At 44.9% G+C, this 21398-nt stretch overlaps 1 protein-coding gene and 1 pseudogene across 3 annotated transcripts; both read left to right on the top strand.

The window, feature by feature from the left end:
• The first annotated feature begins 3691 nt into the window (after positions 1-3691).
• On the top strand, positions 3692-9215 carry LOC140203700 (interferon-gamma-inducible GTPase 10-like; annotated as a pseudogene).
• Positions 9216-15797: 6582 nt separating this feature from the next.
• On the top strand, positions 15798-20094 carry LOC140204529 (interferon-inducible GTPase 5-like). 3 transcript variants are annotated; one of them, XM_072271239.1, is made up of 2 exons: positions 15798-15867; positions 18675-20094. In XM_072271239.1, exons 1-2 carry the CDS (start codon positions 15830-15832, stop codon positions 19879-19881), a joined length of 1245 nt encoding a protein of 414 aa, XP_072127340.1. In that variant the 5' UTR covers positions 15798-15829; the 3' UTR covers positions 19882-20094. The 3 variants fall into 3 exon arrangements, with proteins under 3 accessions (XP_072127340.1, XP_072127341.1, XP_072127342.1); XM_072271240.1 differs by lacking the exon at positions 15798-15867 and adding an exon at positions 16054-16266; XM_072271241.1 differs by lacking the exon at positions 15798-15867 and adding an exon at positions 17010-17097.
• The last annotated feature ends 1304 nt before the right edge of the window (positions 20095-21398 follow it).

Below are 21398 nucleotides of genomic sequence, written 5' to 3'. Positions count from 1 at the left end.
TATCAAAACAGTACATAGTGGAAAATGGCACACCTCAAGGTAGTGTGATTAGCCCGTTACTTTTCATCATTATGATCAATGATGTCTTCACAAAGGTACTAGTGGATATAGGTAGGTTACTGTTTGCGGATGATGGGGTCTTGTGGAAAAGAGGCAGGAACATGGACCATATAATCAGGAAACTACAAGAAGCAATTGATGAAGTGGTGGAGTGGGGTTATGATTGGGGATGTAGATTTTCAGTAGACAAAACTCAAACTGTATTTTTTACCAGGAAAAGGGTTGAGGTAGGGAAGAAGTTAAGGATGTATGGGGTTGAATTAGAAAGGGTTGCATCATTTAAATTTCTGGGAGTTATATTTGATTCACGATTAACATGGGCAGACCATATCAGGAAAGTTGAGGAGAAATGTAAAAAAGTAATAAATGTGATGAGATGTTTGACTGGTAGGGAATGGGGAGCAAGTTGTTCAGCTTTGAAGAGGATGTATGTGGCTTTAGTAAGATCTGTATTGGATTATGGAACTATAGTATATGGATCAGCAGCTAGGTCTCTTATAAGGAAACTGGATGTGATTCAGGCTCAGGCTTTGAGAGTGTGCAGTGGGCTTTTAAAACGTCACCAGTGTCAGCCCTACAGGTAGAAATGGGAATAATGCCTTTGGAACTAAGGAGGATGCAACTGATGGCAAACTACTGGGCTAGCTTGCAGGGGCACAATGATTCTCACCCTAGTAAAGGAGTGTTGCAGAGTGCTGGGAAAATGGGAGGTTTCAGAGGGATACCTTTAGTTGGGTAGGGAATGATATCGCGAAAGAATGTGGAGTATTTGATCTGAGGATAAGTCTTCAGTAGTTTATCTGGTTGTAGCTCCATGGAAGCTTGTATGGCCTGACATAGACTGGCATTTGTTAGAGGTAAAAAGGAAAGAAAGATATAAAACAGATTTGGTAAATGCATTTAACTGTCATGTGATGGAAAAGTATAGTGATTATACTCACATTTATACGGATGGTGCGAAGGAACCTGAAACAGGAGTGACAGGGTTTGGGGTGGTAATACCAGCAAAAGAAATTGGAATCAGCAGAAGAACATCTAATAAGTTAGGAGTGTTTACAGTGGAGATGCTGGCAGTGTTGGTTGCGTTGCAATGGGTGCAGAAAGCCAGACAAGCCAAAGCATTGATATGTTCAGATTCATCCTCAGTTCTAGCAAGTTTAAGGTCTTTTCACACAAACAGTCGGCAAGATGTACTTTTTGAAGTCCTTCAGTTAGTTACAAGAATTGCAAATCAGGGAGGTCAGGTAAAATTTCTATGGGTTCCAGCACATGTAGGGGTGAAGGAGAATGAGAGGGTGGATGAGTTGGCAAAGAGGGCGTTAAAGAAAGAAAATGAGGAAATGCACATTAGTATCAGTAAAGCAGAGGTTAAGTGTATAATCTGGGAAAAAGTCAACCGAATGTGGCAAGAAAGATGGGACAGGGAGGGGAAAGGGAGGCATTTATATCAAATACAAAAGAGTGTTGCAGTTACTAGGGTAGGTAATGGAAACAGAAGAGAGGAAATTGTGTGGACTAGGTTAAGGCTGGGGCATTGTGCAGTAAACAAAACATTGAAAATGATAGGGAAACACCAGACAGGATTGTGTGAGGAATGTCAGGAAGAGGAGTCAGTAGAAGTATGGGATACAGAGATGATGAGAAATAAATTAAGGGAGTGGGGATGCAGGAATTCACATTAAAAGGGTTGCTGGGCATGGGTGAGAGAGCACAAGTCCGGGTATTTTTAACGTTTTTAAGGGGTACAGGGGTTTTTTATAGAATATGACGAATAAATAGGAATAGGATACTAGGATGGTCAAAGATGGGAGGGTGAAGTGTAGGTTTGTATATATATATATATATATATATATATATGTGTGTGTGTGTGTGTGTGTGTGTGTGTGTGTGTGTGTGTGTGTGTGTGTGTGTGAGATTGGGTGAAGGGATTTAGAATGTATGTCTAGTGCACATTCTGGAGCAGAGGGTGGCGGTAATGCACCATTAAGCTGGATGCCAACCGCCGTAAAACAAGATACAGACAGACAGACACAGTTGGTTTTCAGTTAGTTTTCAGTTTAGTTCGTCAGTTACTCTGTTATGCTGCGTATTCATCTCATGACACACTTTTGTTTTAAAGTGGAGTTCTACTTTCTATTGTAAGGTGAAATCATTGTGCCGGCAGTTTCGCCAATTGCTGCCAGCTTTGTTTGTGTATCTTTGATTTACCTTTACAGTAGTATTGGAGAGTGAAGACCTTACTAAAGGATGGGAACATGAAGGATCGAATAAAGTTGGAGTCGTTTAGTGGTTTTATAAAGGATTGACCTTATTAAGCCTTCATTCAGAAATAGACCTGTATCTGAGATAACGCATGCAAGAGCAGAGAAGATTGTGCAGTGTTCACTCGCCAGGAAAATGTCAGTTCCTTTAAGCCATTTTATTTCCTTCATCGTGAATCCTTTGGAGAATCAGCAGTAACGTCAAGTCTTCGAAGAAATCTGTTTCCAGAGAAGTCTCTCCTTATTGACTGTGTAAATCACTTGGACTTTTGAATTTACCATCTTAAGCCTGTGTTTGAATTTACCAATTTAAGAACTGTTCTTGAAGTTACCCTTTTAAGAACTGTTCTGGAGTTGCTGTATAGCAGTTAACTTTCGGTAAAGTTAGTCCCTTGAATACTATTCACTATTGTTGAGCAGAGTTTAATAAATGTTTATGTTTGTTTATAAAACCCTGACTTATTTCCATATTCATTGTTGCTAATGCCGTAACATGAAAATCTTGTGCTCAGTAGCTTCTAATGAAATCCTACATGGGAGCAGTTGCAGAGCACACAGTTGTGATGTGGAATGGTATCCAGTTGTTGGAATAAAGGCAAGGAGTATTTATCAGTGATGAGTAGAGTGCATCAATGAAGGGTGTGTAAGCTCTGGCTATTCACAGTCTACATCAGTGATTTGCCAGATGAGATTAAGTGTCACATCTGTATGTTTGCTGGTGCAATACACTTGTGGAAATGCAAGTTAGGGAGGGAGTGTAACTTGGCTTCATTATGATATGGACAAGATTCGTGAGAGAGTGACGAGATGGCGGATGGAATATAATGTGAAAAATATGAGGTTAACCACTTTAGTGTATAAATCAGAAAAGCAGGGCTGTGCTAAGATGGGAGAGATTAAGTAATATTGCTTTCCAAAGGGACCTCGGTGTGCTTATACATACATTGCCGAAAGGCAACTTACAGAGAATGAGAAAGGCAAATTCTACACCATCACAGCAGAAGTGATATATCATAATTTTATCGGACTTCAGTATGCTACTGTACAAAACTTTAGGCTTCTTTTGAAAAAATATATGCTTGTTATAAAGGGACTGTGTTGAACCGGTCCCAAGAATGGCTGGTTTGTTAGATAAACTGAGATAGAGCAGGCCAGGCCTTCATTCTCAAAAACATGAAAAATGACTGGAAAACCCATTGAAATATAAAACCCTCAGATGGGTCACTGGGAAAAACTGTTCTCTGAGTATGAGATTGCTCATCAAAGATGGAGTAGAATAGAAGGTGACTTTTTAGAACAGCTTCTGGTTGAATACAGAAGGGAAAAGGCAATTTCCAATCTGGGTGTTGTGTATTGAAGTAGATTATATGATGGGTCTGAAGGTAAGGTGCCCTGAGGAGGCAGCGATCTTAAAATGATAGAATTCACCATCCAGATTGAGAGGGAGATTGAGAGAGAGGGATCAGTTTATCCAAAGAAGAAGAAACATTCTAAGGGAGGATGAGGCAACCATGGCTGACAAAGGAAGTCAAAGTTAAATAAATGCAAAAGAGAGGGCATGTAATATAGCAAAAATTTGTTTTAACCTAGAGGGTTGATAAGCTTTTGAAAACCAACAGAAGGCAGATAACAAAAAAAAGCAATAAGGAAAGAAAAGATGAAATATGAAGTTAAGCTAGCCGATAATATAAAAGAGAACACCAAGTTGTTTACAGATATATAAAGAATAAACAATAAGCAATGCTGGATATCTGATTGTGGGAAAATGACACTGGAGAGGTAGTAATGTGGGACAAAGAAATGGTGGATGAACTTAATAAGCATGATGTGTTGGTCTGCACTAAGGAAGACATCAGCAGCATACCAGAAATTTGAGAGTGTCAGAGGCAGAGGTGAGTGTAGTCGCTCCTACTAAAGAGAAGGTACTTGGGATACTGGAAGATCTGAAGGTCATCTGGACCAGGTGGTGAACACCCCAGGGCTCTGAAAGAGATGGCTGAAGAAATTGTTGAGATATTAGTAGTGATATTTCAAGAATCACTATTTTCAGGAATGGTTCAGGAGGACTGGACAATTGCAAATATCACGCCACTCACTGTAAAGGGAGGGAGACAAAAGATAGGAACTTAAAAGCCTGTTAGCCTGACTTCAGTGGTTGGTGAGATGTTGGAGTCCGTTATTAAGATCATAAGACATTGGAGCAGAATTACCCTATTCGGCCCATTGAGTCGGCTCCATCATTCCATCATGGCTGAGTTTTTGCATCATCCTTCTCAACCCTATCCTTCTGCCTTCTCCACATAACCATTGACACCATGAGTAATTAAGAAGCATTAACCTCCGCTTTAAATTTACTCAATGACTTGGCTTCCAATGTCGTCCATGGCAATGTATTCCACAGATTCACCACCCTATGCCGAAAGAAACTCCCCCTCATCTCTGTTCTAACCGTCCCTCAGTTCTGAGGCTGTGTCCTCAGATCCAAGAAACACCCACTACAGGAAATATCCTTTCCACATCCACTTTATCTAGGCCTTTCAATATTTGATGGGCTTTAATAAGTCACGCCTCATTCTTCTGACCTCCAGTGAGCCCAGAGCCAGCAAACACTTCTCATACATTAACCCTTTCATTCCTGGAATCATTCCCATTAACCTCCTCCTGACACTACCCAAAGCTAGCACATTTTTTCTTAGATAAGGGGCGCAGAACTGCTCACAATATTTCATCCCGTCTGACCAGAGCCTTATAGAGCTTCAGCATTACATTCTTGCTCTTATATTTGAATCCTCTTGAAATGAATGCGAGCATTACATTTGCCTTCCTTACCACCAATTCAACCTGCAAGTTAACTTCTAGGGCATCCTGCACAAAGACTTCCAAGTCCTTCTGCACCACTGATTTTTGAATAGTCTAACTAATCAGAAAATGGTCCACGCCTTCTACTGAAGTGTATATCCATACACTTCCCTACACTACAACTTCCACTTCTTTGCTCATTTTCAAGTCTGTCTAAGTCCATCTGCAGACTCTCTGCTTCCTCAACATTACCTGCCCCTTTGCCTGTCTTCACTACCTGCCCCTTCGCCTATCTTTGTATCATCCGCAAACTTGGTCGCTAACCCATCAGTACCATCTTCCAAATCACGGACATATAATGTGAAAAGAAGCAGTTTTATTACAGACCTCTGCGGAACATCATTCACCATGCAGCAAACCAGAAAAGGCACCTTTATTCCCACTGTTTGCCTGCTACAGTCAGCCAATCTTCTATCCATCCGAGTATCTTTCCAGTAAAACCAGGGGCACTTATCCTGTTAAGCAGCCCCACATGTGGCACCTTGTCAAAGGCCTTCTGAAAATCCAAATACACAGCATCCACTGGTTCTCCTGTAAAACCCTGAGGTGTAGTCCATCTGCTCCATATGATTTATCTGCTCTCATTACACATCATCCACTCCAGAATTGACTTCCCCCTGGTGGGCTCAACCACAATTTGCTCTAAGACATCTCGTAGGCTCAGAGGAAAATCACCAATCTGCCTGCATATTGAAATCCCCCATAACTATTGTAACATTGCCCTACAGGGTGAGGTTTCAGAATACTTGGAGGCACATGATAAAAATAGGCCAATGTCAGCACGTTTCCTGAAAGGGAAATCTTGCCTGACCAATCAGTTGCAATGCCTTGAAGAACCAACAGGATGGACAGAGGAGAGTGGAATTTCTCACTTGAATTTTCAGAAGGCCTTCAGCTAAGTTCAAAGTATATTGATGATCGAACAATGTTTGCCATATACAACCCTGAAGCTGGTCTTCCTGCAGAAAGCGGAAGATCCATGAAACCTGTTCAAAGCAAAAATATCAAATGCCCCCCCACCATGCACAGAAACAAACAAATTGCACAAACTGAAACAAAAAAGTGAAAACATAGAGTATAAAACACAAAATCAAAAGGCATATTTCAGTTCAGCTCAGTGTTCACTATCTGCAGGATGCCCTGATTCAAAACCTGCACAAAAATAGCAATCAAAAAACAGTGCAACCAGAAAATGGAACACATCACAACGTCCAATGTACAAACTGCATCCATTAAACTTTGCTCCTGCACCCTCCTCCAACAGCATTGAGGGAGGGAGAGAGATCACAAGGGCCTTCCCTCGAGACCAGCGAGTGAGAGGCTGGGGGACGGTGCTGAACAATTGCTTGCCCTCCTCTCCCTCCTCAATGATTTCAATCTCCCTTGGCACGTTAATCGGTGATATCGACAAGAGATGGAGTGTATCATGGGCTCATGCCCTGTCTCCATGCTTCCTGGTTTCCATGCCCCGCACTTTGCTCACAACATTGTAGAACCCCCTCTAGACAGCAAAGTGCCAGATCACCGGATTGGCCTCAATACGCACTGCCAGAATGCAGATAACAGTAGCTGAACCATATCTGAAACAAAATGACCCCATCAGATTCACAGAGCAGGAACTGAGGGTAACAATGGATGTGGAGTTAACTGGATGGATGGAAAACAGGTGAGCTGTGTGTCAAGAATAATGCAGGTTTAATGCCCAAACAGTAGGTGAGGCTAGATTCTTTAAGAAAGGCAGAAGCAGGTTCCAGATTTATTGCTGGGTGTTGCTGGTGCAGGCGTTCACAGAGGTCAGGTGTACCAGTAGAGTTTTAAAAGTGATGTCAGAACCTGTCTTCACATAGTCTGACATCACAGTGTTGATCAGACTCATCTGCTGGTACCTGCACATCATGCACTGAGTTATTACACTAGATTAACAAGTTCTCCCCCAATGTATCCGGCCATTGTTGCCTGTGTGCTGGGTGCAGATTAGTTGGTGTGTTCCTCTTATTTTCATTTTCATCGGTGGTTGTGCCCTGGTCAGAAATTCCCACTGTTTGTTAAGCCCTGGAGACTGTCCAGTGAGTGAGGCCTCCGTCTGTCGGGGTCGACCATGGATGTTGCATCCTATCTGTCTAGATATGCAAGCCTGAGCTGTCCAATATGGAGAATAAAATGCTGTCCATGTAGCAAGCTCCCTCTCTCCATACATCTGATGAACCGAAAGGAATGGCAGAGACTGATACAGTTTGGTACCAGCAGCATCGCAGGAGTTGCCAGTCAGTGTTGAGCTCAACATCGGACTGCCTTAGGGACCTCAGCTCCAGACTTTTCCCTTGGGGTTTACTCCTGAAGCCTTCCCCATGAGTCATCATAGCCGCAAGATAGCGGAGGCTTGAAATCAGAGTTTTCCTTCTCCTGGATGACCTGTCAACCACGGCTGACGAGCCTCATCTACCCAAAGTGACTGGTTTTAAGATGCCAGTATGATAAATTTTTAAGGGAATTGGGGGATTCTCAGATTCCTGTAAATCATGGGCTAAGGTTGAGTACCGACTGTGTCTGTGTATTCTGGTTTCTGAATGGCTACAACATGGTTAAGATGATGTCTCACAGCTGCTTCTTTGGAGCGAGATAGGGTAAAGCTTACGCAGATCCACAAAAGACATGTCCTGATTTTTCACACCTTTTGGTTTTGACAAAAGGCAGTTGCTGATATGTCAGGAAATTCCTTTCTTAATTAAAGCTTAAATTTTGTGGTGTCTCTTATGTAAGTTATTAAGTTTTACTCTATTTGAGTAGCTGGAATGTCTATCGATCTGATTGTTCTTTTGTATCAGTGGCCTTATAAATTGTAACAATTCTGGAAGTTGTGCAGTGAACTTGTTTGAAATGCCAGAGGGATGAGAACGCTTCTCCCCCTGGTGTTGGGACCAAGTTCCCTTGCTGGCTGAGCTCAAAGAAATAAACCGGTGAAAAGATAACCAACGATCTTTTTGTGCTTCGGTTATTTGGTCCAGCCAATTTCAGTTTACAAGTAACCCACCTTTGCCCCTTCTACTGTCGGTAGAAACAGCTGTGCTGGGTTTAGCAGCCAAGCCACACATGAAGGCCAGGATCTGGATGGTTGTCTGAGGCCATCAGAGCCACATGCCATTGGGAGCATTTAATAGGTAGTGGGAGCTTGTCCCCATTACCACCTCCAAGTATAACAACCTTAAGGAATCAGAGGTCAGAGGTTGCTATGTAAAGATAACTCATCTTTCTGTCTGCCTCCTTCACCTAGACTTATATGAAGCTTCAACTTTGGTAGTAATACTGGCCTCCAGGACATAGGCCCGAATGGTTAATGCCTCAAATATTCCCAATGCTAGGCTGACATTTGTAGATTTATTTTCCTCCCAGTAATAAATTTGCCCATTTATCCTGTCAAAGTACTTCAACACTGAGGAGGTAAGAAGCCTACAGTCCATGTACAGTAAAGGTAATGTGACAGCAGTGCTCTTTAAGATGAAGCAGGAGGTAGAGGATTGAGCTGGTATGCAGATTAATATTGTAATGATGGGTGATGTGGATGCCCCTAAATCAATCTTCATCAACGCAATGAAGGGTTTTTGGAGTGAAGATCTTGAATCAGCTCCGTCTGGGAATGACGAAGCCAGCATAATGCAAGGCAGATTTTACTATCCATCTCTGCCTAATATCCAACTCTGGGATCTGACAGGATAAAATTCCTTTGGTTTTGAACAGAACCACTACCAGAGGCAAATATGTTTTCATTTCTGTGAGTTTTATATCACTGTGCCCCAGTCGCACTTCTGACAGTGCGATGAGATTCAAGAGCAGCAGAAAGCATTCATCTACATCTGGTCCAAAGTCTGCCTCTTTGTTATAATTCATGGAGATGCAGGTGTTGATTATTACTAAGCACAGATGCAAATCATCCAGAATTGCGTCAAAACCCTTCAGAATTTCAGAATTACATCACTTGTCATTTTTCTGATCTCCAGCTTTGACGTGAAAGAATGTGATTTTCTGAAATTCCACTGAACTCATCACACCAGATATGATACCCACGAAACTCTATTCAAAAACATGCTGAATGGTGGAGAATCTCAGTCCGTCAGGAGGGAAACAGACTGTGGACATTTCGGACTGATACCCTTCATCGGGTCTTTGTTTGCATGTTCTTCCCATGAGTGTTTTCTGGGTGCTCCGTTTTCCACCCACCGCAAAATACATGAGTTGATCGATTAATTAACCGTTGTAAACTATTTGTCAATTCAGGGAATATTATTTTTTGTTGTAATCTCTGATAATTCACCCTTTGAGGTTGAGACATGGAACTGCTACATTGCCAATGCATTCCCCCAAAGGCCAAAGTCTCTGCTTTCAGGGAAGTCCCCAACACACAGCTCTCTTTGAAAAGCATTTGCTCATTCCAGGATATAAATCTACCAGCCCATTCATCCTGATAAAGTGTCTTGGCTCGAAATGTCAACTGATTATTTCCCTCCACAGATGTTGCTTGGTGTGCTGAATTCCTCCTGCATTTTGGGTGTTTTCCTCCCATTTTCCTGCACTTACATTGTCTCTTGAATCTCCGGATTTATATTCTTGTTTTCAATTGGAATGGTCACAAGGGGGTCCTGCACTTATCTGTCTACCACCCCGCCCTCTGGTTGTCACCCAATTATCTGCAGCCTTCACCTTAAGTGTAACCACCTCAATGGAACGCATGTCTGAGGTGCACTGTGAGATGTGTGGCTTTGAGGTGCTCACTGCTAACGTTTTGTGCAGATCTCAGCCAGCTGTCCAGTAAGTCCATTAGAACCAGGAAGGTGGAAGCAGTGGAGGGCAACTGCCCCACAGACAGAGAGTGCTGCTGTGCCAGCTATTTTACAGCTCACAATAATGATGAAGAACAGCACCTTTGGAACTGACAGGAGCAGCTTGTGGGGAAGGCTGAAGGTGGAGAGCCTGCCGTAAAGTTACTGAAAGATCGTCCAGTGAGTATTTATGTGTGGAGCTGCAAAATAAAAAGACATCGTATTTTTGCGTCTCTGGTAGTCAGCGTGAATTAGTGGAGCAAATATGCAAATGGAATACAGAGGATTGCAGGTGCAATAGGGTGATCATGGTGGGAAATTCTGTTGATTTTAAATTAGTTATGGAAATGAAAGATCTAAACTGAGGCAGGGCATATTTGGATAGTATTCAACAGGAACTGCAGAAATTTATTGGAGTAGCATATTTGCAGGCAAAATCACGTCTAAGAAGTGGGTGGCTTTTAAAAATGTGATATCTAGAGTCCAACATTTGTATGTTTCTATCAGGCTGGCAGGAACAGAGAACACTGGATGACAACATGTATTGATGTTCTTGACTGGAAAAGGAAGGAGGTATGGATAAAGCAGACAGCTGGGATCTAGTGAATCCATGGAGGATTCCAGAGGGGGTTAGGATATATTATATTCATGTGGTACTTTCATGTTGTGTCTATCACTTGCCAATTATTGACTGTGTCTGAGTGTTCTCTAATCATGGGTGATTTCAGTTTTCAGTAAGAAACCTTCTATCCAGTAGCAGGAGCCATTTATGAATTGCGGTCTTCAAAATAAACTCATCTCTCCGGCATTGAATTCAATAATTGAATTGACTTTATTTCTTACATCCTTTACATACATGAGAAGTAAAAATCTTTATGTTACATCTCCGTCTGAATGTGCAAGTTATAGTAACTTGTAATAAATAGTAAGATGTACAACAGATCAGTCAATATAGCTTAGACATATATTTGTGTCAGTGTGAATTAATCAGTCCGATGGCCTGGTGGAAGAAGCTGTTCCGGAGCATGTTGGTGCGGCTTTAATGCTACAGTACCATTTACTGGATGTTAGTAGCTGGGACAGTTAGTGATTGGGGTGACTCAGGTCTCAATTGTTCCTTGGACCCTATTTATGCACCTGTCACTGTAGATATCCTGAATAGTGGGACGTTCACATCTACAGATGTGCTGGGCTGTCCACACCACTCTCTGCCGTGTGCTGCACTTAAGGGAGGTACAGATCCCATACCAGGCAGTGATGCAGCCAGTCAGGATGCTCTCAATTGTGCCCCGGTAGAATGTCCTTAGGATTTGGGGACTTATGCCAAACTTATTCAACCGTCTGAGGTGAAAGAAGCACTATTGTGCTTCAGCTGGTATGTACAGACCAAGTGATGTCCTCGGTTATGTGTATACCAAGGAACTTACAGCTGTTCACCCTCTCAACCCCAGGTCCATTGATGTCAATAGGGGTTAGCCTGTCTCTGTTCCTCCTGTAGTCCACAACCAGATCCTTTGTTTTTGCAACATTGAGGGAAACGTTGTTTTCTTGACACCACTGTGTCAGGGTGACATATGTAACAAACGGGCCTTTGAAATTTTTCAAGCATCAACAGTAGCAGAGATTCATATAGTGATAGATTCTTTCAGCAAAGGTACAGGAAGTCAGGCCCATCACGTCAAATGCTGACCTTTCCCCCATTTACAGGGATTCCAATTGTCTATATTAGGACTAAATCCCATTCTTTTCCTATTCGGCTAAATGCTCTTAAATGTCAACACAGTTTGATTGGCTATGATGAGTAGGGCATCCCAGTCGTGGTTAGTTAGACCCCAGTTCATTCAGCAATTTGACTGCTAAGGTCAAATATCATATTTGTGGAGAGAAAACTAAGTGGAGAAGAGTATAGACAGCAGTTGTAAACAGGTTTCAGGTGAATATGGATAAGCTATGTGAGTGGGTATCTCTATGGTAGATGAATATAATGTAAAAACGTGAGGTTTTCCACTAGGGTGCATAAAACAGAGAAAAAAAGACATTCATCCATTGGGTTTAAAAATGCAAACACGACGAAATCTGCAGATGCTGGAAATTCAAGCAACACACACAAAATGCTGGTGAAACACAGCAGGCCTGTCATGGTCCGGATCGGGACCCCTTTAAATTTACCTTGTTTATGTTATGATCCGGGCCGTTGATTCCCTTTTTTTCCGTGTCCCTCGACTTTGGTGATTAGAGGCAATTAACACTCAGCTGAACCGGTAGTTTATAGTCTCCGGCTTTCAGCCTTTCGGGGCGGGAGCGCCTGCAAAGTCACGGCGTGCCGATGTCATCTGGCCGGAACAAGCTTTGTCTCTGCCCGAAGCGAGTGCCGGTAATTCGCCTTTCCTCACCGGAGCAACCTTGTCAAGTTACCTCGCCAAAGCGAGCCTGCAGAGTTTCCTTACCGAGGTGGGTCCGTCAGTTAACCCGCCGGAGGGAATCAAGAACCGCTGTTTTCTGTTCCCGGGCTGAGCCCAGAGCTCGCCACTACCCGAAGGTTCCAAGCACCACGTCCTGGCTCTGGCGGCATCCAAGTACCACGTCCACATCCTGGCCGCAGCAGCATCTAAGTACCATGTCCAAGTCCTGGCCCTGGCGGCATTCAAGTACCAAGTCCAATTCCTGGCCCTGGCGGCATTCAAGTACCACGTCCAAGTCCTGGCCCTGGCGACATTCAAGTACCACGTCCACGTCCAGCCCCTGCATGCACTTCGGTCTAGCTTCATCACCCGAGCTACATAGGTACTGTCTGGTGTTCATTCGTGTTGGTCTTGTCTTGTCCTGTCCTCGGCTCCGTGGGGTAAGTCAGGCCATCTTGCCGTTGCCCCGTGGGAAGTCATGTCTTGTCTTGTCCTGTCATCGCCTCCGTGGGGTAAGCCAGGCCGTCTTGCCGTTGCCCCGTGGGGGGTCATGTCTTGTCCTGTCCTTGCCTCCGTGGGGTAAGCCAGGCCGTCTTGCTGTTGCCCCGTGGGGAGTCGTGCCTCATCTTGTCTTGTCCTTGCCTCCGTGGGGTACATCAGGTCGTCTTGTCGTTGCCCCGCGGAGTGTCATGACTCCCGGCCCTATGTCCTGTACCCAAGGAGGGGTCCCGGCTCTCTGTTCTGTGTGTGAGTCCCGTCCCTATCTCCTGTACCCAAGGAGGGGTCCTGACTCTGTGTTCTATGTATGTGTCCATGTACCTGCTCTCCCAAGACCGAGGCTCTGTGTTCCCGTGTTCCTCATCTCCCTAGCCCATGTCATGTCCATGCCTGGTTCTGAGGTCCGAGCCCGAGGCAAGACCCAGGTATTGGGTCCTTGCCCAGTCTCTGGCTCGGAGTCCATACCCTAGCCTCTTCATGTCTCCTCTAGTTCTGGGAGCCGATTCCAAGTCCTAGCCCAGACCCTTGGTCCCAGCCTAGTCGTAGTCCTCAGTCCTTGTCCAGTTCGCTACTCCTGCTCCTGCCTAGCTCTCCTGGTATCAAACAATAAACTAAATCTTAGTAACCTCACAAGATGCATCTTGCATTTGGGTCCACCCTTGCTCCCAATGCCCCGCCATTGTGACAGAATGCTCTTGCCAAACGTGGACCCAGCAGACACAAACTGTTTTTCCAAACTCTTGTCAGCCTGAAAGTCAAGGTGTTGTTCTGTTTGGCCCGCCGGCCAAATCCCCCCTACCCACCCGGGTCATCGATAACACAGGCAAATCTGTTGGTCACCTGGAGGCTCCCATTGGGAGGGAGGTACTGTCATGGTCCGGATCGGAACCCCTTTAAATTTAGCTTGTTTATGTTATGATCTGGACCGTTGATTCCCTGTTTTCCCGTGTCCCTCGACTTTGGTGATTAGAGGCAATTAACACTCGGCTGAACCGGTAGTTTATAGTCTCCGACTTTCAGTCATTCGGTGCGGGAGCGTCTGCAAAGTCTGCAAAGTCACGGCGTGCCAATGTCATCTGGCCGGAGCAAACCTAGTCTCCGCCTGAAGCGAGTGCCGGTAATTCGCCTTTCCTCACCGGAGCAACCTTGTCCAGTTACCTCGCCAAAGCGAGCCTGCAGAGTTTCCTTACCGAGGTGGGTCCGTCAGTTAACCCGCCAGAGGGAATCAAGAACCGCTGTCTTCTGTTCCCGGGCTGAGTCCAGAGCTCGGCACTACCCTGAGATTCCAAGCACCACGTCCTGGCTCCGGCGGCATCCAAGTACCATGTCCACGTCCTGGCTCTGGTGGCATCCAAGTACCATGTCAAGTCCTGGCCCTGGCGGTCTGTGATTCCTGTCCTACCCACTTGTCTGAATCCGTTCTCTGCCCCTCTCACCTCTAGCCCTCATCTGCAGCCCCTGCCTGCACTTCGGTCTAGTTCCATTGCCGGAGCTAGATAGGTACTGCCTGGTGTTCATTCGTGTTGGTCTTGTCTTGTCCTGTCCTCGCCTCCGTGGGGTAAGTCAGGCTGTCTTGCCGTTGCCCCGCGGAGGGTCATGAGTCCCGGCCCTATGTCCTGTACCCAAGGAGGGGTCCCGGCTCTCTGTTCTGTGTGTGAGTCCCGGCCCTATGTCCTGTACCCAAGGAGGGGTCCCGACTCTGTGTTCTGTGTATGTGTCCATGGTTCCATGTACCTGCTCTCCCGAGACCGAGGCTCTGTGTTCCCATGCTCCTCCTCTCCTTAGCCCATGTCATGTCCATGCCTGGTTCTGGGGTCCGAGCCCAAAGCAAGACCCAGGTACTGGGTCCTTGCCCAGTCTCTGGCTCGGAGTCCATACCCTAGCCTCTTCATGTCTCCTCTAGTTTTGGGAGCCAATTCCGAGTCCTAGCCCAGACCCTTGGTCCCAGCCTAGTCATAGTCCTCAGTCCTTGTCCAGTTCACTACTCCTGCCTAGTTCTCCTGATATCAAACAATAAACTAAATCTAAGTAACCTCACAAGATGTGTCTTGCATTTGGGTCCACCCTCGCTCCCAATGCCCCGCCACTGTGACAAGGTCAGGCAACATCTATAGTAAGAAGTACAGCCGATGTTTCAGGCCGAGACGTCTCGATGTGAAACTTCAACTGTACTTCTTCCTATAGGTGCTGCCTGGCCTGCTGCGTTCCATTGGGTCATGGATTTGATTTTCAAAAGGACCTGGGTATGTATGTCACTGAAAGCAGATAAGGGCTGTGGAAATTTAACCACTGAGTCAATTCACAACAGACCTTGATGGATTTCTGGAGATTCAGGGTATCCAGGGATATGGGAATAGTTCCAAGGTAAAAGATAAGCCTTGATTTTACTGAATGACAGGATAGTAGAAAGGACCAAAAGAAAAAAAAGGATGTTGAACAGTTGATAATGGAGGCTGCAAACAACAGTGTCAAAATTAGTAAGTGGCGGGGAGGAAACTGATGTCAAATTGGATCACTGTGTCCTGCCCTTAATCCGTCCTCAATTTCTTCTTCATTCAGGTTCCTGCTTAGTTACTCGGATCACAGTTCTTCCCCATTTTGATGTTTGGTCTGAACAACAACTAAACCTCTTGATCATATCTTGACCTTTCTACATTGAATTACTGCCACTGCCACGTGATTGTTTGATTATATATTTGCATTATATGTTATAGTTTGTTATATATTATATATTTGAGTGCAGGTGTAACTAGGAAAGGGTAAGTGTGCACGCTGTTGCAGTCCTCACGCACTTCTCGGAAAAGTTTTTTGCCGTTTGGTTTTATTTTCTATCCTGTTGAGCTGTACCTTTGGACGATCCTGCAGTGACGAATCCGGCAGGAAAACACCTAGTTACAAGAATTCCCCGTGCAAATCCTTTCGGAACCTGAACAGAATGGAGTTCTGTGAGCTGGGAAGTTGCCAGATAGCAAGGTGAGTGTCTCTGTCTCTGCTCCTGCCTCGCAGTTCGGACCGCTTTGGTTCTGTGGGTTGATTCTGTGACAAGTTAAATTCCCTTCGCTCTCTGACTGAATGCAATTTGGGAGATCGGTCCAAATGTGTGTGGTTCACAGTTCCCGAACAATAGGGGGCTCAGAGAACGGGGAACGAGAAGCCTGCGACGAGTGTTGACCCGCCAGGAGAGGTTTCCTTTCTGATATGTTGACGGTTGTTGATCAGCTTGTACGGGGAACTGAACGCCGTACGGATATGGCTCCGCCAGGAAGAACTGTAAACAGCGTGGCGGCAAGTGCAGATCCAATCCACGTCAACAGGGCCGCAGGCAGAAAGTTATTGACTGCTCTCCGGAGGACCGGGCTTTTAATTTGAGAGGTACAAGTTCAAATCCAGTTTGGGAACTTAAATTGTTGTGATGAAATAAACTGGGAAGGTAAACCAATGAATATCAATAACAGGGACTGTGGAACTGCTGTAGCCGTCCCTCACATGCTTATTTCCTCCAGCAGTTTGTGTGTTAACGTGGAATGTAGTAAAACCCCTCAGGCTGACTGAGTGCCACCCCTACCCCCACCCCTCATCCTAACCGTGGCTTCAGTCTGAGAACAACGTTTTTAACCCTTGACTGCCCTCTGTTCTGACCGAGTTGATTGAGGAACTGATTGTGGACTTCGGGAAGGGGAATCTAGGGAACATACACCAGTCCTATTTGAGGGATCAGTAGTGGAAGGGGCAAGCAGTTTCAAATTCCTGGGCCCAAGATGGTGATGGAATTACAAAGAAGGCACGTCAGCGACTATATTTCGCGAGCAGTTTGAGATTTGGTATGTCACCAAAAACATTCCCAGTTTTCTACAGATGCATCATTCTAACTGACTGCATCAGCATCTGGTCTGGAGCAGCCACTACCCAAGATCAGAACAAATTGGAGTGGGTTGCAAATTCCGACAACTCCATTATAGGCAATCGACTCGCCAGAAAACAATCTTCAAAAGGCAATGTCTCAGAAAATGGTATACATCATGCCCCCTGCATGTCACCTTGGCTGAACAATGGAACACCTTTAGTAATAGACCAAGATAATTGTGCTGCTCCAAAGAGGTGATTCTTTGGACCTGAGGACATTCTTACCCTCGGCCATTAGGCTCGAAAATGAGTCAACCTATAGCCGGGGAAGTGATGACTCCTCCTGTTAGACTGTTTGAGGTAACTTATTTTTCATTCTTTCTTACTCCTCTTGTAATATTTGTTTATCTGTGCACTTGTAATGCTACTGTGGGATTAATAAAGTATCTGTCTATCTATCTATCTATCCATTAAGGATACCCATCATCCAGGACATGCCCTCTTCTCATTGCTGCCATCAGGGAGGAGGTACAGGAGCCAGAAGACATGCACACAGTTCAGTAACAGCTTTTGACTCCTCCACAATCACATTCCTAAATGGACAATGAATCAACCCATGAACACTACCCCACTATTTTTGCTTCCTATTTTCAATTTTTGTTATATATATATATATATTTCTTATCGTAATCTATAGTTTGTTTTCCTGTATTGCACTGCAATGCTGCCACAAAACAACAAATTTCACAACATATGTCAGTGATAGTAAACCTGATTCTGATTCTAAGCAAGAAAGTCATTTCAGTTGGCAGGTAGAAAGGGACACCGTGTGCTGGGTGTGGGCAGGGTGAAGGATTATGCTCTCTATGGGCTGGAGAAAGTCACATGATTTGGCTAAGGAAGAATCCTTTCTGAATGAGGAAAATAAGGGGGCTCATATGGAAATTTGGAGCTCCACTGATATAAATGTCATAAACTGGTGTGAAGAGAATCAGTGACTAAAGGGTGGGTGCTCTTATAACCTGGAATCAGGGAGAAATTGTTAGACCATGCCGCATGTTGGGGACCCTGCCCAGGGGAGAGACTTTGCCTCTTGAGGGATTGGTTCGGCAATGTTGCAGCTTCATCTCCAGATATCAAGGGTTAAATTCTGAGTGTTTACACCAAACTCAATTGTATTCTATAAACTTTCAAATTATCCACTGATCTGCAGGTCTTTGGGTTATGGGGGGAAACCAGAGGACAGGGACAAAACCCACATGGTCAGAGGAAGAATGTGCAATCCTCTCGTGGACAGCGCCAGAACCTTCCCAATCACGATGACAACATGGGGCAGAGGATAGCAGGTTGCCAAAGGCAACACCAGATGTTGGGTTGGCTGGATGGAGTGGGGAGGGAAGGAGAATTGACAAAGAACATGTAGGTCCAATGCTCACACAATAGGAGAGATTGAGCCCACGTAAGGAAGACAGAAGCAGGTTTGCTGCTGAGTGTCTGTGGTCTTGTGTTCACGGGGCCCAAAAGCACAAGTGATGCCAAAACCAGTCTTCACACTGTCTGACGTCACTGTGCTTACCAGATAGGTCAGTGGGTACCTTCACTTCACGTAGAGTCGTTTCTCACATGAAGAATTTCTCCTGCATGGTGTCCGGCCATTGTTGTCTATGGGCTGTAAAAATTAGTGGGCGTGTTTCTTTTCTTATTTTCACCAGAGTCTGTGCCCCTGATAGAAATTCCCACTGTTAATGAAGCCCTCTGCTTCATCCCGTGGAACCGCACAAATGTTACCCTGTCTCCTTCAAATCCACACTTGTTCTCCCATTTTATTAAGCTTCTCCTGTGCAGTAATACAAGGAATTAAGACACAGGCCTGAGAAGTGAATGACTCGAATGTCCCCAGAGCTAAGGTGATATTTGCTAATTTATTTTCCTTCCAGGGATAAAATGACCTCTTCAGTCCTTCACAAGTACTTCGGAGCTGAGGAGCTGAGAAGTCTACAGTCCTTGTACAGTAAAGGTGATGTGGTAACAGTGATCCTTGAACTGAAGCGGAAGGCAGAGGATTTAGCCGGTGTGAAGATCAACGTTGCCGTGCTGGGTGATGTGGGCTCCGGAAAATCCACCTTCATCAACGCCATGAGGGATGTTCGGAGTGACGATCCCGGAGCTGCTTCAACTGGGAATGATGAAGCCAGCATGGTGCCAACTGCTTATCACCTTCCATCCCTGCCAGATATTCAACTCTGGGATCTCCCAGGATTAAACTCCTTTGGTTTTGAACTGAACCATTACCTGAAACAAGTGAATTTTGAAAGCTATGACTTCTACATCATTGTGTCTCAGTCACGATTCAGAGAGTGTGATGGGGAGCTCTCCAAAAGGATTCAAGCACAGCAGAAAGAGTTCTACTACATTCGGTCCAAAATTGACAATGACGCCTATTCCATGCAGATGCAACGCATTGACTTCAGTCAAGGGCAGATGCAAATCATCCGGGACTGTGTTAAAAACTTTAAAAGCGTTGCAGTCAAACCACCAGCCATTTTCCTGATCTCCAGTTTTGATGTGAAAGAATATGATTTTCCAAAATTAAAGTCTACCCTTGCCACTGATCTCCAGAGCATAAGATCTAATACCTTTTCACGCGCAATTCCAGAAATGATGCTGGAAATCCAACAATCCAAACGCAGGCCGATAATGTGGGTTATCGTGCTGTTGACCTTCCTGTCTGGGGCTGTGGGCATAATCCAAGCCCCAGGCTTGCCTTTCCTCACTGCCATTGCCTGTACTGCTGCTGGGTGGATGTACTTTCAATGGCAACTAGGCATTCGTGACCTTGTGGTATGGAATTTGTCCGGCAGGGTCAACAAGCCTGCATCACTTCTGAAAACTGAAACGGAACATCAACCACCTTTCACGTTGCTTCGATTTGCCCCTAAGGTGCTGCCGTTCATCCTCATTGTGGTCTGTATGATAGCTGTCTTCACAGACTGCCACTATTCAGTGACAGTCGCTGTCTTTGGGGCAATGTCCTCATCTGCCTTCACCTTTCTCATTCTAAAGGATTCACTGGATGACTGGTTGCTATCTCAGCAAATCCTCGCCAAGACTGCACTTCAGCAGGAAGACGATGACCACCTTTAGGTCGCACCTCTCACAGCTTTCAAAGTTCAACTTGATCCCAATGTCAAGGTTAACCTGATTTGTTTAGTTAGGGGTCAGATTCATTTTCTACGGAGGGCCATCTGAAAGATTCACTCTTTACACATTAGAAAATCATCAACATTGAAATACCTAAATGTAAGCTATTAATCATGCTTTGCATTTTACTTTTGGTAGCTGTTACCTGCTGCTCTATGGTGCTGGAAATTCTCTTCGTGAATCACTGTTGTAACAATTGGTGAAAATAAATGTTGTGAGTTAAGATAACTTTGATTAATTCTGAAAACTTCAGATCATCCAGGATGCTGAAAGCATCAGAGAAAGGGTTTCAGCCAGGTTGTCACACATAAGGTAGGCTGCAGGTAGTCGGTGACCACCACAAAAGGTCGAGGGGGTAGATGGATAATGCAGGATGCTCTGTGGCTAATTACCTTGAAAATAAGTAACCATTTGGGATAGCGATTGGGGACGATAATTCAGAAAAAAGCAGCAGCCACGTCTGTGACACCAGGACTGTATCTGAAGCTCAGCGGGTAAAGGTGAAGACAAATAGCACTATAGTGATAGGAGACTGGAAAGGCAAGTTCAAAAAGTTCAAAGTTCAAATACATTTATTATCAAGATACATATAAATGATACAACCTTGAGATTCATCTCCTTACAGGCACTCATGAAACAAGAAACCCGAAAGAACCCATTAAAAACAAAGACCAACAAACACCCAATGCACAGAGAGGGATAAGAACAAATTGTGCAAACAATGAAAGCAGGCAATGGCATTCAGAATGAAAATGAGTCCATAGACACGAAGCCCAAAGCAGGCACATAGCCTCAGCCCCAGTTCATCACACAGAGGGACAAATTGTCACAGAGTTCGCAGACACAAAGCCCGGAGCAGCCGGAATAGGACAGAGCCTCAGTTCGTCACACAGTGGGACAAATCGTCACAGAACTTGCCAGACACGAAGCCTAGAGCAGCTGGAACAAGACACAGCCTCAGCCTCTGTGCCACGGAGAGTGGAGTAAACATCACAGAGCAGTGAGCAGAACCGGTCCAACCCTCGCCTCCGGTCCTGACAAACTGCCTTTTCAGTCCATCTGGCCCGACGTTTACATTGTCAAACAGCAGGTTGTTCTGTGCACTAGGACCCGGGCCCCTCCGCATCAATGTGCCTGAGCCTGGACCCCACTGCCATGTTCCGGCCTTCACCCAACATTTCCAAATTGGCCCAGCACTTAGAAAGATCAACCTCATTGGTTTAGGTGAATGGGATCTGAAACTCCTCCACTCCAACATTTCTGTGCTTCGCATGCCCCAATTCTGCCTCAACCACGTCTTGACCTCACTCCAATCACTTAGAAACATAAAAAACCTACAGTACAATACAGGCCCTTCAGCCCACAATGCTGTGCTGAACATGTCCTAACTTTAGAACTGACCTCGGGTTATCCATAGCCCTCTATTTTCCTAAGTTCCATGTTCCTATCCAGGAGTCTGC

This window comes from Mobula birostris, chromosome 10 (assembly GCF_030028105.1).
Source record: "Mobula birostris isolate sMobBir1 chromosome 10, sMobBir1.hap1, whole genome shotgun sequence".
In the NCBI taxonomy this organism is placed as follows: Eukaryota; Metazoa; Chordata; class Chondrichthyes; order Myliobatiformes; family Myliobatidae; genus Mobula; species Mobula birostris.
The sequence above is the reverse complement of the archived record's forward strand: the minus strand, read 5'-3'. Positions and strand labels throughout refer to the sequence as shown.

Coding starts and splice junctions, on each gene's coding strand:
- LOC140204529 (XM_072271239.1), top strand. CDS start 15,830: ATGGAGTTCTGTGAGCTGGGAAGTTGCCAGATAGCAAG. Junction 15,868..18,674: donor GGAAGTTGCCAGATAGCAAG/GTGAGTGTCTCT, acceptor TTTTCCTTCCAG/GGATAAAATGACCTCTTCAG.